Source organism: Perca flavescens, chromosome 6 (assembly GCF_004354835.1).
Source record: "Perca flavescens isolate YP-PL-M2 chromosome 6, PFLA_1.0, whole genome shotgun sequence".
NCBI lineage: Eukaryota > Metazoa > Chordata > Actinopteri > Perciformes > Percidae > Perca > Perca flavescens.
In genome coordinates this window covers 9807416-9826781 of record NC_041336.1, presented here as the reverse complement: position 1 = coordinate 9826781, position 19366 = coordinate 9807416, and the positions used below count along the sequence as shown (strand labels likewise).

Genomic DNA, 19366 nt, shown 5'->3' with positions numbered 1-19366 from the left:
AAGTCTAAACGTGAACACTCTTTCCCAGTTTTACCTTTTTGCCTTCCTCACTCTTGTTTCTCGCTCCATCATCTGCATGAAAATAAATAAAAAAACATCAGTTGAAATGAATAATTCAGCACAGGTACTTACAGCCCACCTGAGACTAGTCGTATTCAGTAAAGGGTGAAAGTGCTTTTTTTTAGCTCTTTGGGGCGATGGGCTTCCTACTTCCTTTGGGGCCCCTGTGGAGAAGATTTGGAACAACGTGTAATCATTCCTCAGCTTGCGTCTTGGCTAACGCGTGCACAATGTTTTGGCAACAACAGGGGTGGAAGAAGTGCCGGTAAAAGTTAATGTAAAACATTCAGGTGGTACGATGGAGAAAGTTGAACCCATATCTCTCTCAGTTTGGCTTAGTTTTACATTTTCAGCTTTCAGATCAGCTGATGAAGGAAATAAATCATGAAAGACAGAGACAGACATAGGAGAGTAGGAGGAAAAGAAGAAGGGAAGCAGAAAGACTCGAAGTAAAGAAGGAAAGAAAGGATGAAAATGAAATAAAGCAAAGATGGAAAGACTAAAGGGTGATTTACAGTTCTGCGTAAAATCTACGCCGTGGCTACGTTGTTAAGGCTGATTTATGCTTCTGCGTCAAATCGACAGCGTACCCCCGCGGACCCCTCTGCATCGCCGCGAACCCCCCTCCGAGCCCTCCGCCGTACCTCGACATGCACCTCCAAAAATTTTTAACTTTGCGTTGAGGCGACGCAGACCACAAGAACTGATTGGTCAACTCGTCCTGTGTGTTGATAGTCGGTGTTTCAAGCAGCCTACTGTGGATGCTAGTTCACTGACATCAGCTTTGCAAATAAACTCAGACATATTTTGGTTACAATGACGGGGTTATCCTTTTGTAAAGTATCTATATGTCAGTAACGTTTAGAAATTAGCTCTTCGCCTATTTTCTAGTTACAGTAACTAAGTCAATGTATTTTACTGCGTCTATTTCTTGATACTTTTTGCTAAATCTAAGCAAGAAAAGGCCAAACAAATAAGATTAATATTTTAGCACGACAGTCTATGGGGTTTGCCATTCTGAGTACCGTTTCGGTGGTGAGCCACACAGATACAGGCGACACCGCCACACACACCCCCTGGCGTTATGGCAGCGAAATGCACCGCGATTCAAAGCAACCCTGATGCAAAACTCCGAAAGGGTCTCGACGCCGTAGGGGCAACGGCATAGCTACGGCATGGAGTTGACGCAAAAGCATAAAACAGCCTTTAGGTACGTGGTGACACGGACCCTATGGCATAGCCTGACGTGCACCTCTCAAAAAATGTAACAACACGTCGCTGCGACGCACGTCTTGGTAGTGTTGCATTCTCCCCCCGACTCATTTCCTGGTTCTCCTTCTCCATAAACAACATGAAGTCAAGGAGAGGGTTAACTTCTCCTGCTAAAGATTTCCCACTGTGGTCTGAAAACACAGGGGAGACACTTTGTTTCTCTCAGTATGACTCCAGAGTCGCTACTCGCTCCAATGCTAATCACCGTCAATCTCTCACTTCTCCCTCGCTCTACCACACACACACACACACACACACCGGCTCGACGCACACACCAACGCACAAGTATAAACTTCAGGCCATACGTATAGGCTACGGCGAAAGCTCTGCATGGAGCCTCAGCAGAACCATGAATCAAGCCAAAGACAAAGTAACTCGTAACTTGAGCTGTTAGCTCTGAGAGGTAGTGAACGGTAAGTATAAAGTTTATCCAAATGGAAATACCCAAGCAAAGTAACAGTATAGGATACCTCAGAGTAGTGCAGTGTTTTAGGATTGATAAATGTACTTCCCACCTCTGGAGAGCAAATAAGATGTGAGAATTGCTGAGTGTGGGTTTGTAATTGGTCCATGCTGCTCTGTGTTTAGTTACTGTAGAGGACAAATGTGACCTCAGAGCAGCTGTGTCATGACAAAAGCTATTTCCCCCGAGAATATGAAGAGATCTACACAAACAGTTGTACTGGTAGAATTCTATGACTTTAAAAACTCAGCTAGTCCGCTTCATCAGGAATACTTTGCTCAGTTTTGATAGACAGTGCTGGCAAAATAAGTAACCAATCGCACAACTGTTATTGCATTTTGATGATTCAAATTTCAATTTTTGATTAAAAAACAGTAATATGTGACATCACCTCTTCCAAACCTATCCTAGCCCACCTCAAACGAGTGAATGAGAACACAAAACACAGTAATCTCTCATGTGAAACCAAATTGGACGTCATTTTAACTTAACTAGATGTATGATGACCTGTGCTATTGTCTTTTCATAATGTTTACATTCACGCTTTAATGGTTTTGGGACTATTTTAATCTCTGGAAATAGGGAATCCCTTATGGAAGCTCAAGTGGATGTGAAAGTTAAGGGAAAACATGCACGGTAAAAGGAAAAAAAAAGGCACTTCATCATGAAATGACGCGTGTGTGAGATCCACATTTATTTCATGATTTATCACAATTCATTGATTTACAGTATGCCTTATGCTCTGTCTTAGCCAAAAATGAAAGTAAAGAAGAAAAGGGACAGAAGAGCGTCTGATCTGAAGGCCCAAAGCGAAAAATATGCTTATGCCTCAGTGACAGACGGCGCTCAAACAACAGTTAAACAGATGGAGGTCCTGACCCACAGTCAGACATTGGGGTAGGAGGAAGATCTGTAGTTTCCTCAGCTTAGTCTTGGATAATCAGTTTCAGCTGGTTTCTATTTCCTTCAGCAGCTACATAGCCATGATTAGCAAGCTTCTGTGCGTTACAGCATGATTTGTGGGGAAGTTTTGCTCCGAGTGTTCAACAACAATGCAATTAGGCTCCATCACGTTGTCAGAGTGACATGTAAACATCTCTGAGGCCCCTGAAAGGCAGAGGCAACAGCAGCGCTGACAACAGGCTCCTGTAGTTGTTTCAGCTGAGCCACTGACTGCACAGTAGGCTGTAAATGTCCCTGCGTACAATGGTAGGAGTTTTTCAGACAGAGCTGAGGGGGAGCCAGAGGTCCAGAGGAGCCTCTGAAGGTGGCAGCACCTGGTTTACCAGGGGCAGCAAGGTCAGCTCCTTCACAGGCATGCTGTTTGGTCTCAGCTCGAGTTTCCTGTTGCCTTTGTCAGCTGTCGGGAGTCTGTGCAAACAATGCGACTGACTGGAACGACTCTGTTGCAAACAGATCAGTGTTAACATAAGGGCAGCTCCTCTGCTCACTGTCTGGCTCTTGTAAATCCCAGCTATGAACTCTGATGGAACTGGTTTTCTTCTGTAATGACCTCTTATAACATATTTGGCCTAATACAGTGACTAAGAGAGAGCAAGTTTTACAGTGATACTTAGGCTAACTGTAATATGTTACAATAACTTTTTTTTAAGTTTTTCCCCCGCAGCAATCAACACTTTCAAGATTTTGCCACCGTAACCTTGATTTTTAAAGCAGCATTTACTGATTTTCTTTTCTACTTGTGGGCAGATAAACAACTGGAAACAACACTAAGGAGAGCACTGGGGGAATCAAATAAAGTTGTGGACTGGAAAACCAAAATAATTGCCCGAGATATGCTATTTAAAAAAAAAAAAGCTCAATAGATTTGAAAGGAACTGCTGAATTTTGTTCATTTGACCCATTGTTAACATAAAAATATTGACGTTTAAACCTCATGACACATTTAGGGTTAAAGGCCTTCTTTTTATAATGTGCCGAGTGTACGCGGGTGTGAATCAACCATGGAAAAAAAAGATGACATCACAATGATGTATACAGACAGGATCACTAGTTATAAAACTCAACGATGAGTAATAAACAGCATTCAGATATACTGTATATAGATATAGATATACTGTATATGAGGCCAGATATTCTAATCAATACAAACTGAGCTCCTTTCCAGACTCTTTCCCCTGTCTTTTCTTGGAGGTTTAGGCAGTAAAAATGTCTGATTATAGACATCAAACAGTGTTCTGTTCCATGAATCTGGAAGAAACATCGTCTCTGCACGCTAAGTCCTGGCCTGCTGCTCGAGAGTGCATACTGTAAGCATTCGTGACGTTGTTAAAGTGCACTGAGTTAGGGACAGTCCTCTCAAATTCATTTGAAGTCATGTGTCTTCCCAGTCTACATGACTCACCATGGACTGAATCCTCCTTTTTCTGTCTTTCTCAGTCTTGCCTCAGTCGGAACTTAACACATACAGTATGGAAAAGCTGCTTCTGTTAAAAAGAATTATATATATATATATATATATATATATATATATAGATAGATAGTAGTCCCTCATACCATCAATGTATGAGCTGACTACCACCACCTGAACAATATGCTGCCATCTGGTGGAATTATCCTGACATTACAAATTCACACAGTTGTTTCTGTTACACTGTGATAGGAAATAACTACCTACTCAAGTACTGTACTTGAGTACAGTTTTGAGGTATTTGTAATCAGTATTTTCATTTTATGTTACTTGGAGAGTGTGTACTTTTTACTCCACTACATTTATTTGACAGCTATAATTACTAGATAACTCTAGTTTTATTGACATGAAACATTATGAGATAATGAAAATTAAAACAGTGGTTAGTTATGTCTAGTTGGGGCCCCTTGTCATGTAAATCACAACTATGACCAGGGGTGTAGCAAAAAAATTCTGGGCCCTGTAGAAAGGCATTTTCTATGGGCCCTTCCCCGCATCTACAGCTTTTCATTCTAGCATCTTTTTGGGCCCTCCTCACATGAGGGCCCTGGGTACTCAGTCCCCTTTTTCCCCCCAGTCCGACGCCCCTGGCTATGACCTCTGATGTAACTGGTTTTCTTCTGTAATGACCTCTCATAACATATTTGGCCTAATACAGTTTTACAGTGATACTTAGGCTAACTGTAATATGTTACAATAACTAACAATAACCCCCAGCAATCAACACCTTCAAGTTGGAGCCCCTTGTCATGTTTCAGATGTTCTACATGTATATCTTGTTTTGTATCTCCTATTTCATTTTACTCTTTAAAAAAAAACAAAAAAAAAAAAAAAAATATGTCTTACTTTATGTCTTTACATATTGTCCTGCGTTCAGTGATGGACTGGGATCAAAAAACAGCCCTGGCATTTGCAACACACAGGCCCTATTTTTGTCAATAACTTAGCTTGGAAATTAGTAACTCTGCCTTCTGAGTGAATCTTTCCACACACCTCGCCGCAGTACAATCTTGAATATTTGTGGCTGCATGCACAAATGAACTAAAAACATATTATCAGTAGTGGCCCATAGGGGTCGATAGGGGGGGCAACGCTTCTGGCATTTTCCCAAATTCCAGATGACCAGTCCGTCACTGCCTGCGTTCCTTTTAGGTCTTTTCTTAATGCCTTTTATGCCTTACTTAAAGCATAACATGCCTTGTTGTTAAGAGGTGCCATACATGTACAAATAAACTTGCCGCGCCTCTGTGTGATTGCAATCGTAAATGTGATTGCAATCTCTAAAAAATCTGAAAGCATGAACCACTTTCGTTCTACAGTAAGAAGAACATTATCAAAATTGAGTCTCCAAACTGCTGATTTGTAAATGTGAAACTTAATGTAAAGATTTTTTTCTTCAAAACAGAAATAAAGATGTAACCTACACCCAATCTACTGCATATGTAAATGAATATTCTACCTGCAACAGTAAATCTTTAAGTGAGATTGGTAGAGTACAAGCATTTCAAGATGCCATGATTTCTACTATTCACAAGGCTCTTTGTTTGCACCGTTGCTAAGTTCCTGTTTTTGTTGAATGTCCTACTGAGCTTAGCCCACTTCACTTAATTCTTTTTGTTAAGAAGACTGAAGGCACTCGTTACCAAGCAGCACGTTTTAATGCGTTGTGTCTGTAATCAACCCTTGTGCCATTGTCTGCTACTTTCTCTGCGGCTACCACTGTGTTCCTGACAAACAAACAGAAACAACCTCAAACTCTGTGGATTTAAACTAAGACTGGTCAGGGGTTTCAAGGTAAGCAGATACCTTATTCGTCCCATAAACAAATCAAAATGGCTCCAAACAGTTTGTTGCATCCAGTGTCCTCAGTCAGCTTTGAAGAAAAAAGCCAATTCTCTGCGAGTCAGCGTCTCTCTTTTGCAAGAAGCAAATGGTTCACACTCCCCGCCGAGAGTGAGAGCCACAGCGACGTGTGGAGCATCAAGCCGCCGGATTTCTCTCTTAAACTGTACACATCTCTGTCAGTGCCTCAGAAGAAAGAAAGAAAGATGCATTCAAATCTACCTCAACCAGGTGAAACAAAGAGGAGAACTGGAATATTTCTACCAAATGTTTTACATGAGAGTTACCAGAGGGAAGAGTCTCCAAAGTTCATCACATCATACAGGCCTCCTGATGCTCTGGAATCTGAGCTGATGTTTGTCAAGAGTGGGAAGTACCTTTCTGGGCCTTACAAGAACCCCAAACCACATAACTTCAGACCGGTAAGTGTCTGCAAAACACATAATATGCTTTCAACCCTTCTTCTGCATGTTTGTCATGTGTATGTACACAACATGCTGATGAATACACAGGCCAAACAGGAGAAAGCAGGGTTCAACATTGGCACCGTTTACCAGCCAAATGCTGGTAAAATATGCAAGTGGCTGGTGAATTTGTTTTACCCACCAGCCAAAAAAAACAATGGTCATCTATTGGCTGGCTGCTAAATTTTAACATTCACTAGTTATCTGGCTGGTGGACGAAAAAGTTCATTTTGAACCCCTGCAAGAAAGGCAGGCAGGGTACATGTGCAGAGTGGCGCATAGATCTCCATAGTTTGTAATGTTAGATTTCACCTCAAGATGGCGATAAACACAAAAGTAGAAGAAAATGAACTTCTTGATTTGCATCACTGATTTCAGCTCAATGAAGACCTTCCAGACATAGTTACTACATATGAGAGACATCCTGGTAACCTGAATTTGAAATTAAAACACTTGGACATCGGTAAGTGAATTTATCTTCATCTTTTTGTCCTTTTTCTGAGTTCATTTTGGCTGAAACTTTGACTCCTGTTAGTATTCTGAATGTTTCCATTTGTGTCAATACCATTTATTGAAACAAATGCATTTTGTATTCATGTATGTACTGAAAAGAAATAAAGGCATGTACTGAAGTAAGACAGAACATATCTCATTCAGGCAAAAGGCCTTTTTTTTTTTTTATTGACATTTTCATATGCCATTGTCGTCACAAACGACTGAATGAGTAAATATATTTTCTTTTCCAGTCCGGACCACTAGATCCGAGTCCGACTTAAGTTCAAAGGACACCAAGGCATCGATGGACACGTATAAACCTGCAGAGCCAAAGTGGAATGCGAGGCTCATACTCCCTCAGCTGCTCTGGCCTCCAAAATCAGCTTCCTATACTGTCAGTAGTGTGTTGGCGTCATATCTACATAAAGAACCACTGCTATATTCAATTTTGTCAGTCACATGGCACGCTAAATACATTTCCTCAAGTACTCCATTTTGTGCAACTTTGTACTTCAATACTCACTATTGTAGTTTTTACTCCCTGCATTTTTCCTCTGCAAGTTTGTATACTAAGAAAACAAAAATCTACATTTTGGCCAAATTATGTGAATTATAGGAAAAGTGGGGAAACATCTTGTTTGATTTACATCGCTTGACTGAAGCCACCGGTTGTATTTTACATTACTTAGTCTTACTTTATATATGATTTACAATAGTTTGGACAGTTTGGAGTTACACCTGTTTTAATACTGACATTGACTTCTGCTTTACAGAGACACCGACGAAGAAGAGGAGCATACAGCGCATTCTTGGAACGCGTGGAGGAGAAACTCTCAAGATTGTTGAAAAATAGATCATAACTTCCTCTTTAAAAAAAAAAATTTTTACATGCACATATTTGGGTTTCTTTAAACGGTGCATAAGCATAACATTTTAACGAACAGTCTATACAATAGGGATGTAAAAGGAATTAAACTTAACAAGTTTTGATAGTTAAAAAAATAAGCTTTAGGGAACAAATTCTTTTTTTTTTTTAAAGCCTATGTCAATAATAATACATGCTTTGGCCTTTTAGTGCAATTCAGATCTACGTCAAATAAAAGCACACATTACTTACAGCCATTTTCCAAAGCATATTGTGGTCATTTCAAAATTTGTAATGAGTTGTTACTATCTTTGAAGGATTGGATTAGTTTAACTATACACTTTAAATGAAATACATATGAACATTATCTCTACTGTAGAAGTTACAGTAGTCAAGTCAAGTCAATTTGACCCAAAGTGCTTTACAGGTAGAACAGGGAAGGCAGAAACAGTATGCCTTAAAGATACATAATCAATTGTGCAAGGTACCATGAATACAGTTAAACAAAGGAAGAATGAAATAATGTAACATAGAATAAAACAACAATGGAACAATGTTTGTAAATACAAAAAGATAAGAAAAAGTTGAGTTCAGTTCATAGCTCTGAATCTTAAAAAAAAAAAAAAAAAAAGAATCAAAGGGAGTTAAAAGCAAGAGAGTAAAAATGCGTCTTCGGATTTGATTTAAAACTAGCAATTGTATTACATGATTTGATCTGGGGTGGGAGAGAATTCCAGAGTTTGGGGGCTCCTACAGAGAAGGCTCGGTCCCCTCTGGTTTTTGGTGTGTCCGGGGGATGACTAGGAGTTGTTGGGTTGTGGACCTGAGTGCCCTGGCGGCAGAGTAAGTAGACAGGAGATCGGAAATATACGGAGGAACTTCACCATGGAGTGCTTTAAAAACAAAATACAAAACTTTAAAATCGATTCTGAATTTCACTGGCAACCAATGAAGCTCAGCTAAAACAGGAGATATGTGGTCGTACTTTTTGGTGCCAGTGAGGAGTCTAGCAGCGGTTTAAATTATATTGGGTTAGGCCTGTGTATAGTGAGTTGCAGTAGTCTAAACGTGAAGTAATAAAAGCATGAGTGATTGTCTCGAGATCGTTATTAGATAAAAAAGTATTTCAGCTTAGCTACTGTTCTAAGCTGGTAAAAACTACCTTTGACAACCGAGCTTACTTGTTTATTAAAATTAAGAGAGCTGTCAAAGAGAACACTAGGTTTCTGAACTCACACTGTAAATTTGATGACCACGGGCCAAGGGCGTTGCTCAGGTTTTTAATAGAGGTGGGGGATCCAAATACAATCATCTCAGTTTTCTTTTCATTCAACTGGAGGAAGTTTGCTGCCATCCAGGATTTAATGTCCTCAGTACGGTAATGAGAGCAGAAAATCAACTGAAAAGGACCAAATAGCACTGACATATTCAGAGATTCTTGTAGCTTTAAAGGGGCTGTACTCGTCATTCAGAACATTAATATAGCAGCAAACTAATATTTGCGATGTAAAGATATAGTGGAGTAATGAATAAAGTCCTGAGCAGAGCATTAAGTCACACTCCCTGTGTGTGTGTTGTAATCCGAGCTTTTCTGTTCTTTGTTTTGATAGCCGGTCTGGTTGCACGTGCACGTTAGTGCATGTGGCTGTGAAAAAAAACCATAGGTATTTCACATATTGGGGAACGGTCAGCTAAGAGCCGTGTGGAGGCAATTCCAGCCCCCTTGTCCACTTACAGCTGCTCATTCGGCACCCCAAGAATTATAAACACGCAAAGCATGCACATGTCCAAAGCATATCTGAAATAGCTGCGCATGCATATGTGTTTAACGAGTCATCTGTGACTGTGTGCATAACTCGCAGACTAAATTTTAAAAAAAGAAGATCAGTGACTGCATTAAACCACATGACTCACAGACTGCCATGTGTTTTTTTTCATATTCTAATCCCCTGTTATCCTTTGCAATACTGAACAATGTCATAAAATCTTCCATTGCATGAAAATGAAAAGATTATCGCTGCATGGCTAATAAAGATTTTACTTACACATGTCTTTGTTCTTTACAGGACCGTGCAAAAGTCTGAAGGCAGTTGTTAAAAATCTATACAGAAAAAAAGATGAAAACTAGCCAAAAGTCAAAAGAAGTGTAGGCTACTTGGAATCTCAGAAATCCTTGAAAAAAAAAAAGGAGTCTGTCCAATAAAACCTTTATAAAAGGAAACTAATTTAAAACAGGACTAACTAAACACACAAAACATCTAAACAAAAACTGTAATAAACATAAATCAATCAGCTCATTTGCTTACTTTACATGAAATCATTTCTATACTTTTTAAAAGATGATCAGTGATTTTGAGCATGGCCAACATCAACTGGACCACATGCAACCTAAACACCTTACGCATCAGTAATAATATCCCAACAATATAATTTATTTAATAATATAACTCTGAAAGGGATACTTCTGCCCAACAAGTTATTTTACTGTAATGCTTTACATTTTGCCGTTTTGGCTGAATGTAAGACTGTAAATGATAACAGTGTATTTTCACAGTGTTATTTTTTTTTTGCTAATTCTAACCATAAACTGTATATCAACATTGTTGTTTTTGGTACTGGGATCTGAGTAATTCTTGCACCACTGGACCATGTTTTGTGTTATATTCCCTGTCTGTGTGAAAATAAACAACATCAAACAACCGACTGTGAACTCCAAAACTCAAGAAAAAGAGACAGGTTATGTAAACTAGTTGCTAAAGGGCCAGCTTGGCGTGGTGCCTTTCCTGCCTCTCTGGCCAATCATTTTGAACAAAAACACGCGGATGAATGGGGCGGCGCTGTTTCTCTCTCTCTCTATCTCTCTCTCACACACACACACACACACACACACACACACACACACACTCTCTCTCTCTACCATGCTCCAAACACACAGACGGACAGAAAAGCGAAAACACGCCGACTCTCCGAGCTGAATATACGGTACGTTTAAATTTTACTTTTACGGCTACTAGCTAAAGTTTAACGTTACTAAGCTAGCTTATCCACTAGCGTTGCGGGGTGTTTATAACGTATGCTATCTGAATGTCCGTGTATGGTTTAATATGGGCTAACGTTACGTTAAATACTGTGAATGATAATGGAGCCTCAAGATTGTAAAGTTGGACTAGCTGCCTTTTAGAAGTGTATTTTGGGCTTTTGGACGCGATTTTATGTCAAAACTCCTGTATCTGCAACTTGGTGGTACGAAACATTTATTATTAACGTCAACAAAACGTAAAAAGTGCATTTCTGGACATTTTAAAACCTATAGATACACAACTTTTAAATAAAATTTTGATTATATATTTTTTTATAAATATTGCAGACTTAAACACATCGGCTTACTTACAATCTGGTTGCGGATCAATAATGATAGCTCAAAAGTATTATCGATGTCAACCAGGTGATCCTGGTTCCCGGGCAAGACGCGTGATTGACAGCCGTGTTAGCCAATAAGCTTGCAGAGAACGGAGCAAATACACCAATTGCAATGCTCCCGCAGTGTTGGTGTGGGCGTTGGTCCAGACTGACAGCAGTGCCATCAGCGGTAGACCCACACTGGGACATAGAGGACAGACAGGGAGGGTGTCTACGCTTTTGAGGAAGGATTTTCGATCGTTGTTGCCGACATACGAGGCGGAAATACACAGTGAGTTGAATTCAAGCTGTTTTAAAACACTGGAGAGGACCGCGTTTCTCTTCATAGAGGATTAGGTTTAATGTTTTCTCCACTGACAAAAAAATGCATTTGCTCACCTGCCGTGTTGTCAGTCCTCTGTACATTTAGTGCAATCCTATGTCTAGATAAAATACCGAGTCATTGGACACTAAACTCTATTTTTAATACAATTATGGATGTTCTATCAAAATTACAGCAAAACTAGCAAACCGGCCCCTGTAGGAATGTTGATACCATATGAGATGAATTCATTAAACTTAGAACAATATGGTGGCTATAAATACATTGTTTTGGACTTCAGGTGGCTGTAAACACCTTTTTTGTGTCACTTTGAAATGAAAGAAATGTTCTGTCCTGGTACATTGAATAATGCTTTGGTTCTATAATAGGTAATCTATCAATATAATGACGTTGTGATATCAGATTAGATGTATATTGCTCACAGGCCTTTTCCTGGTCATAAAGGATGTTTTCTAGTGACGCACCACTGTGGACTTTGACCAAGTGACCTGAAAAATGAATACGCCCATATGTTTTGGTCATCATCCACATTAATACCCATTTCTCTCAACTGTTGCATGTGAAAATTGTCCGATAGCGGCAGAAAAACAACCCTAACGTTTTCTATATCAACATTTTCAGTCAGAATTCTTTTGCATGCTGATGTAATGCTCACTTAGCACGAGCATGCAGATCGATGCAGATAGATGTGATAGAGACACATATCACACTGCACATAGTGATTTGATCCATTGTTATTGTAAAAGATATTGATATGAAAGTGCAGCTTTAACGCAAGTTAAAATACCTTTTTGAAGGAGAATATAACACAATTATTTTCTGACAGGCAAGAAAGTGCACCCTTGCAAACTTTAGATAGCTATTGTTGTGTAAAATAGAGTCATAAAGTAATTTGTTGACTTTATGACTCCTCTCTACTTGTGCTACAGTTCACCCAATCATAATGTCCTTGAAGCGACATGTGTGCCATAATGTGCCATTATCCTGTAATTTCCACTTGTGGCCACAGTAGCTGTTCAGTCAAAGCTGCATGCGTAGTCTTGCTTTAAGTGCTGCTGCTTCTGTAAGCCTGTGTTTACCCAGAATAACATTTGCAGTATTTGTTTTCAGGTTATTGCTGCGATTGTTTTGGAATATAAGCAGCTCTAAGGATTATTGCTGGACAATTGGATACAATCTCCCAAATCATCAGTCCTTCCTCATGAAGAAAGATGGGGAATGGATTGTCAGAACAACCTAGCTTCCTCTCCAACGTCCCGTTCTTCCAGTCGTTTCACATCGCCATCCTCGGCCTGGACTCCGCAGGGAAGACCACCGTTCTGTACAGACTGCAGTTCAATGAGTTTGTGAACACGGTGCCCACCAAAGGTTTTAACGCGGAGAAGGTGAAAGTGTCTCTGGGCAGCCACAGGACTGTGACGTTCCATTTCTGGGACGTCGGTGGCCAGGAAAAGCTACGCCCCCTGTGGAAGTCGTACACGCGATGCACGGACGGCATCATATTTGTGGTGGACTCCGTGGATGCAGAGCGCATGGAGGAGGCCAAGACTGAGCTCCACAAAATCGCCAAGACCACTGAAAACCAGGGGGTACCCCTGCTGGTGGTAGCCAACAAACAGGACTTGAGACACTCTTTGGGACTTGCTGAAATTGAGAAAGTTCTGTCACTGAAAGAACTGGGCCCTGCAACTCCCTGGCACCTGCAGCCAACCTGCGCTATCATCGGCGATGGACTCCGGGAGGGTCTGGACAGACTCCATGACATGATCCTTAAAAGGAGAAAGGTGCTGCGGCAGCAGAAGAAAAAGAGATAAACCATGTCACGAGAAAGACTTGTCTGCTGTTATATGTGAAGGAAACAAAGAGTATTCTCCTCCTGGGTGGATAAAGGCATCCACTGCAGGTCCACATTCAAAATGCTGAGTTTTATCAGTCCAAAATTTAGGTTTTAGGATTCCCTGTCTTGGTCTTGTGATGATGCTGTTGAGCAGGAAGTGAGACTTAAAGAAATACAGTATGAAGATGAGAAAGTTTCAGACATGTGTGGATATGATTATAAAGACTTTATATGGATTTAAAAGCACTGAGGGTTTGGGGTCTGGAAGGGTGGTGGTGAGAACTTAAGGATGCTGTATGTTTCATGAATGGCTGTTCCGAACAATATTACCAAAAATAATTTAAGAAAAGGCTTTGACTAGTTGAAGGGTTATTTGGTAAATGATTGAACACTGTTACACCAGAATGGCAATGAAATATACATCAGTTTTATTTTACTGTTTTATATGTTGTATGTAACGTGTTCATTTTTTACACTGGACTTTCTTTGTGAAAGAAAAGTATTATGCTTTACAGCATTATTATCGATTTGCTTGCTGTCTTATATCTCATTTTTTTAAAAGCACTTTAGAGTATAACTTCTTCGTATGAAGTTTACAGTTTTTTTAAATAGAGCATATTGTGTTGGATTTTACAGAAATGTTTGGGCAAAATACAACAGATGCTACTGTAGTTGGTCCACATTGTCATTAGACAGGTTATGCATTAAGTTTTGCTTAATAAAACATATTTAGAGCAATATTGACGGTGAAATAGAGGGTGTTATTATGTCCACATTGTCGTTCATCTTCTATTTAAAAAGCAAAAAAAGTTCAGGATTGTAACTTGCGATTCCTTTGGGTTATAGTTCGCTTGAGCTTGGAGAAGCTTGTTTGAATCCGTAGGGAGCGACGAAAAACAGGCAATGTGTGAAAACATCTGTTAAGTGTGCCCTTTAACCGTGCACTAAACCACCAGTTTCCCCAGTGGAGGAATGGATAGCTGACATTCAAGAACTAGTTCTGTCACGTGAATGTGATACAAGGGTTTTCTTAAAAAACAAACAAAATGCCTGCTCAGTCAACCTATGCTCTAATTATCACTTTGGAAATGTCCTCGGTTTCATTTCAAGCAGCTTGCACAACAAATTGTGTTGACACAGGAACACACCCACAACCTGAAGGACCATTTAAATGACGGCGAGGAGTGCTGTCTTGTCTGAAATGAAAGCCCTGACTTTGTCAGGGCTTTCATTCCTCACTAAATATATGTGCTGAGTTGCCATGTTTGCTTAATGAGCTGACTTTATACAGACACAGGTAACGTTGCTATCAGTCGGATGTTGCAATATCGCATAAAAAGCTAAGCTGGTGTACGTAAGTGAAGCAGAATGCGAACATCCAAAATAAACGACGTAATATAACTTTGTTCAGCCCAGGTTGGTTGTAAATGTGCTATATAAATACATTGACTTGACTTGACTAATGCAGCACAGGCAGGCCGTCATCAGGACCTAAAAATGTTGTCAGGGCAGTCTAGAGGCAAGACCCAGTACAACAGGCTGGGGCAGGAGACTGTGAAGCCAGGGGCAATACCAAGTATTTTTGGACTTAGCTGGGCAGATATGTAGGCCAGTGCATTAGTAATGCTAACAGTAACGCCATTTGCTCTCCCCATTCCTTTGAAACAATTAATGACTGTAAAGCCAGACAGACCAGTGCAGCAGCTGGCATTCTAAAATAACTCTGATGCAGATTTGCACTTCTCACATGCTGAATTGCCAAACATCCTCACCATATAAATATCTGTTCCAGTTAAATGTGATAATTGTGACCTTCATGTGGGGTTTTGGTGCTGTGTCTCAGGGGATCTGACTGGATTCAAAAATAGAAAATACAGTACATGTCCTTAGCACTAATTTTCACACATTTGTATGACTTCATAGGGCCCCAACATAATGTAATTTAAATCAGTGGAATACTTACTGATTCATTTAAATCTGTTGTGTGGTTTCGACAACTTTATCAGATAGTGAAAAGCAGAGGCAAGGGGGGGGGGGGGGGGCATTATGGAAAGAGACTAAGGAGGAATGGCACCCAAGGGTCCTGGTTGGGTTTGAGCCCAGAGTGTTGATTTCCAAAATGCCCCATTTTTGTTAAAAGTTGATGAATCATGTGTTTGTGTTGGGAAGTCCAGGTGCCTCTTCCCAACATGTTTGCCAAGAAAGGAAACTCAAATGGCAAAGCCATATTCACACTTTTCCTGATTCTACTTCCTTTCTCTGAAAGCTGGGTCAGCTGTGTGTGTGTGTGTGTGTGTGTGTGTGTGTGTGTGTGTGTGTGTGTGTGTGTGTGTGTGTGTGTGTGTGTGTGTGTGTGTGTGTGTGTGTGTGTGTGTGTGTGTGTGTGTGTGTGTGTGTGTGTGTGTGTGTGTGTGTTTGCATGTGTGTAAATCAGATAATCGGTCCTGTCCATGCCTTCCTTGTATGGACGTCTGGCCATTTCCTTTGATCTGCTGAAACACTCAGCCCGGGGGTTTTGTGTTGGTTATTGGCTCTGTAAACCAAAAAGCTTGTTACCTGTCTTTTGCTGACTCAGTTTAATATGTCTAAAATTATATGGAGAGTAAAACAACCAAAAATAACTTATCTAGATCATAGAATCACTTTTCTTGCATGTAGAAAGTACACCCTCTGTCCAATCTTTTTTTCTCAGCCTTTACCCTTGTTCTTGCAAAGTCTTCAGTGAAAGGTGGATTAGGGTTAATAAATCTCTTTGTCCAGGGGCCATGCATTAACCCATTAACCTCGGATGGTGTGCTTGGCACGAAAACGCTCCAGCCTAACATGAGGTAAAAGCTCACTGCAGTGTCCTCGATAGCATGTCTTGTTTGGAGTAGCTCATCCTTGCAACAATTCCCTCCCATTCTTGCTTTTATACTGCACTGGAGGTATGCCTAAGGCAAGATTGAGTTTGGCAGTTCATTTTCAGGTTGGGGCGGCTGAAAACTGTACACAGTGTTCTACTGTGGGTGTTTGATGAGGATACGTGTAGAGCGATGACATTCTTCGACAACATGTGATAGAGCTGGGAGGAGGAGCTGGTTCCAGGAAGTTTTCTCCGCACTGTAAATTCCCATGTCAAATTTTTCTTTTAATGATATCCTCGGTGTTCCTCAACGGAGACACGCCCTTGAAGCACTCATGGGCCATGGGAACACAAGTTATCAAGGAGTCTCATGAATATTTTAACGCTACTATAGATTCCTGTTGTCTTCCTCTGTCTTAATTGTATTTCAACTTAAACTTTTAGAAATGATGTTTGCCAATATGGCAGATGGCTGTAAATGCTACAACACTCAGCCACTGTTGCCATGAAAGCCGGTTACGAGATGTTGCAAATTCAGAAAGCATTGTTGCAATTAAGGACAAAACAACACACCGTAGTTAGTGAATTTGACTAAGATTGACCCAATCTGTAATCTTAAACTTCCAGTTGGGAGTTGGGAGTAGTTGACTTGCCAAACTGTAGTTTTTAAGGGCAAAGGCCTGTACAGTACCTTTTGACTTTTTAACAAAGAACGTACGTACGAATGTTTTGGGGATTCAACCCACCAGGAGAGTTTCATGTTCATACAAGCCTCGGAAGTGCTCCCACTATCAATTATGAGACCTTGGATGGCCAAAATTATTACTCCTGCTTTACTACTCTGGTTTTCAAACTCTTTCAAACCAAGGCTCCCTTTCAATAAACGCACATGCACCTTTTCAGCTAAAATGACCCCATGTAGTAGGAAGCATACAAGGTAAAATTAGCTTTCATTTAAGTTTTCAAAGGCAAAAACAACAAAAAATTTGGCTTTATGCAAGCAATGGGCATTTGGTGTGTGCGTGGAGACAGTAGAACTGACTCTTACCTACATACATATAACAATTCCTTGTTCTATTTTTTCATCTATGCCAGGAATAAGAAAGCCATCGCGCACAGATATAATGTTGAAAACACTAATTGTGATGTAGAAGTCTCTCAAGTAGCCAAATTATTCTACGTTCCATTAGCCATACACAGAAAAGAGACTGGGCTCTCCATGAGATGCATTAAAGTGACATTTAAATGATCCTCGCTGGGAAATAAGGTTGTAATAAGGATGAAATAGAAGAAAAACAACATGACTCAATGCTTAATTGGTTTGTTTGTGCGAGACAATGTGCAACTTTAAATGGTTAAATGCCTTTTTCCGACCTCGAACCCTGGGCTAGTCTGTTAACGCTCAGCCTCCGCAGCACGTGTACAGTATGCTCAGACACAAACAAAGAATTCTTTGAAATCTGAAGTATCCTATAGAAATAAAAATAAGGATATACTGTAAGCATGTTTTGGTGTAATGCTGTAGAGGGAAGTATGCCATAAAACTCTTTTTCTGCATGGCCATGCCCATGACACAGTAATGTTTGTGTCAAACTGCACGACTTTACTTTCCCATAAATCCACCTCCAGAGGGTTCTCTTTTTCTGCTGAGTTTGGAGCTTTATCCCATTGTGTATTTAAAAAGGGGACATTGCAATATGCATACTCTTAGCCTGCTTATTATGCAAGGTTATCATGACGGGATTCATTTTTCTTCCCCCAGTCTATTGAGAGCGAGTGGCCTATTTACATGTGAATTCCTCCCGTAGCCCTGCAGCCTCACTCAAAGTAGCGAACGGGGCCACCTGCAAGGGGAGAGGGGGGAGGAGGATGAGAGAGCAAGGAGGGGGGGGAGGAGAGAAGTGCACTCCTGTTTTCTTTGGTGCAGAGAAGAGAAGCTGGTTTCATTAGGTCCATGGAGACAGAGAGTGAGTTGTGGCAACACGAACACAGGCAAAACAGACAGACATTGTTTTTTTCACCAGAATAATACACCTAATATCTTCCATCAGTCAATCGTACTGATATTCCTGTAAGATATTTTTCTATTCATGTTGCTGATTTCATATTCTGCCATGAATGTTTAAAAAATGAACAATAGCAGCTTTTGTGTTAAAATGTTAAACATTATCTCCCTCAAAATACATTTGCTAAATAGGCCTATACGTTTTGCAGGAAACCTAATTTGTGCTTGGGTTATATTAAAGCCGTCAGAATGCAGTAGTGGAATGTAACTTAATACATTTACTCAAGTACTTTGACATAATTTTTACTTGAGTATTTCCATTTAATGCATCTTAATACTTTTACTCCACTAGATTTTGATACAGCCTACTTATATGATGCATTACTATACTACTCAGCTACCCAGTAGTATACAAAGTATCTAAAATTGGCTCCACATTACATTAAAATGCTCTTCCGTGCATTCATAAGTGATAAAAACAGAATAACAATATTCTATAATAAAATAACACTGCCTAATTACTTAAACTTTTGATACTTTCAGTAAATTTTTCTGATAATACTTCCTTACTTAAGTTTACTATGAAGACTGTTGGCTTGTAACGGCCATATAGTTGCTCAATTATGCTTAATTTGGGATCTGCTATAGTTTATGTTTCTGTTCACAAGGTTTGGGATTCGAGTAGCAAAGGTCAGCACTAGAACGTTCAACTTAAAAGATAGCAGAATTTTGTGTCTATCTATTCTGCTTGAAATGTGCGACACTGTGGGATTATTGTGATGGGAATATTACAAATTGTAGCCACAACGCACCCAACTCTGATAGAATGTGAAAAATTAGCAGTTATTTTGACAACCTGCACAACTAAATGTCTTTTTTATCAGGCGTCACTTGGCACACGCCATGGATGGGTGACAGTGTTCATGCAGTGGCATTCCTTGGCTCAGCCTGTGTGAAAGCTCCATTGTCGAGGTGATGATTGGTCTTTCGCCTCTCGCTCCCCATCTGAGAGAGTAGGACTGTCGGCAGACGGAATAAGAACGTC

The 19366-nt window shown here is 40.2% G+C and overlaps 2 protein-coding genes across 3 annotated transcripts in view; one reads left to right on the top strand and one right to left on the bottom strand.

The window, feature by feature from the left end:
- vwde (von Willebrand factor D and EGF domains) overlaps positions 1-11304 on the bottom strand; it is a 47530-nt gene extending 36226 nt beyond the window's left edge. The window contains exons 1-2 of the mRNA XM_028580192.1: positions 11284-11304; positions 9938-9993 (exon numbers count right to left, since the gene is read on the bottom strand). Coding sequence (XP_028435993.1) covers positions 9938-9941 — 4 coding nt within the window. The 5' untranslated portion in view covers positions 9942-9993; positions 11284-11304. The remainder of the gene's footprint in view (positions 1-9937; positions 9994-11283) is intronic.
- On the top strand, positions 10778-14215 carry arl4aa (ADP-ribosylation factor-like 4aa). Of its 2 annotated transcripts, none has more exons than XM_028580195.1 (2): positions 10778-10874; positions 12745-14215. In XM_028580195.1, exon 2 carries the CDS (start codon positions 12846-12848, stop codon positions 13446-13448), a length of 603 nt encoding a protein of 200 aa, XP_028435996.1. In that variant the 5' UTR covers positions 10778-10874; positions 12745-12845; the 3' UTR covers positions 13449-14215. The 2 variants fall into 2 exon arrangements, with proteins under 2 accessions (XP_028435996.1, XP_028435997.1); XM_028580196.1 differs by lacking the exon at positions 10778-10874 and adding an exon at positions 11387-11583.
- The last annotated feature ends 5151 nt before the right edge of the window (positions 14216-19366 follow it).

Bases quoted from the DNA above. Each gene is read 5' to 3' on its own strand.
- arl4aa (XM_028580195.1), top strand. From the start codon at position 12,846: ATGGGGAATGGATTGTCAGAACAACCTAGCTTCCTCTCCAACGTCCCG.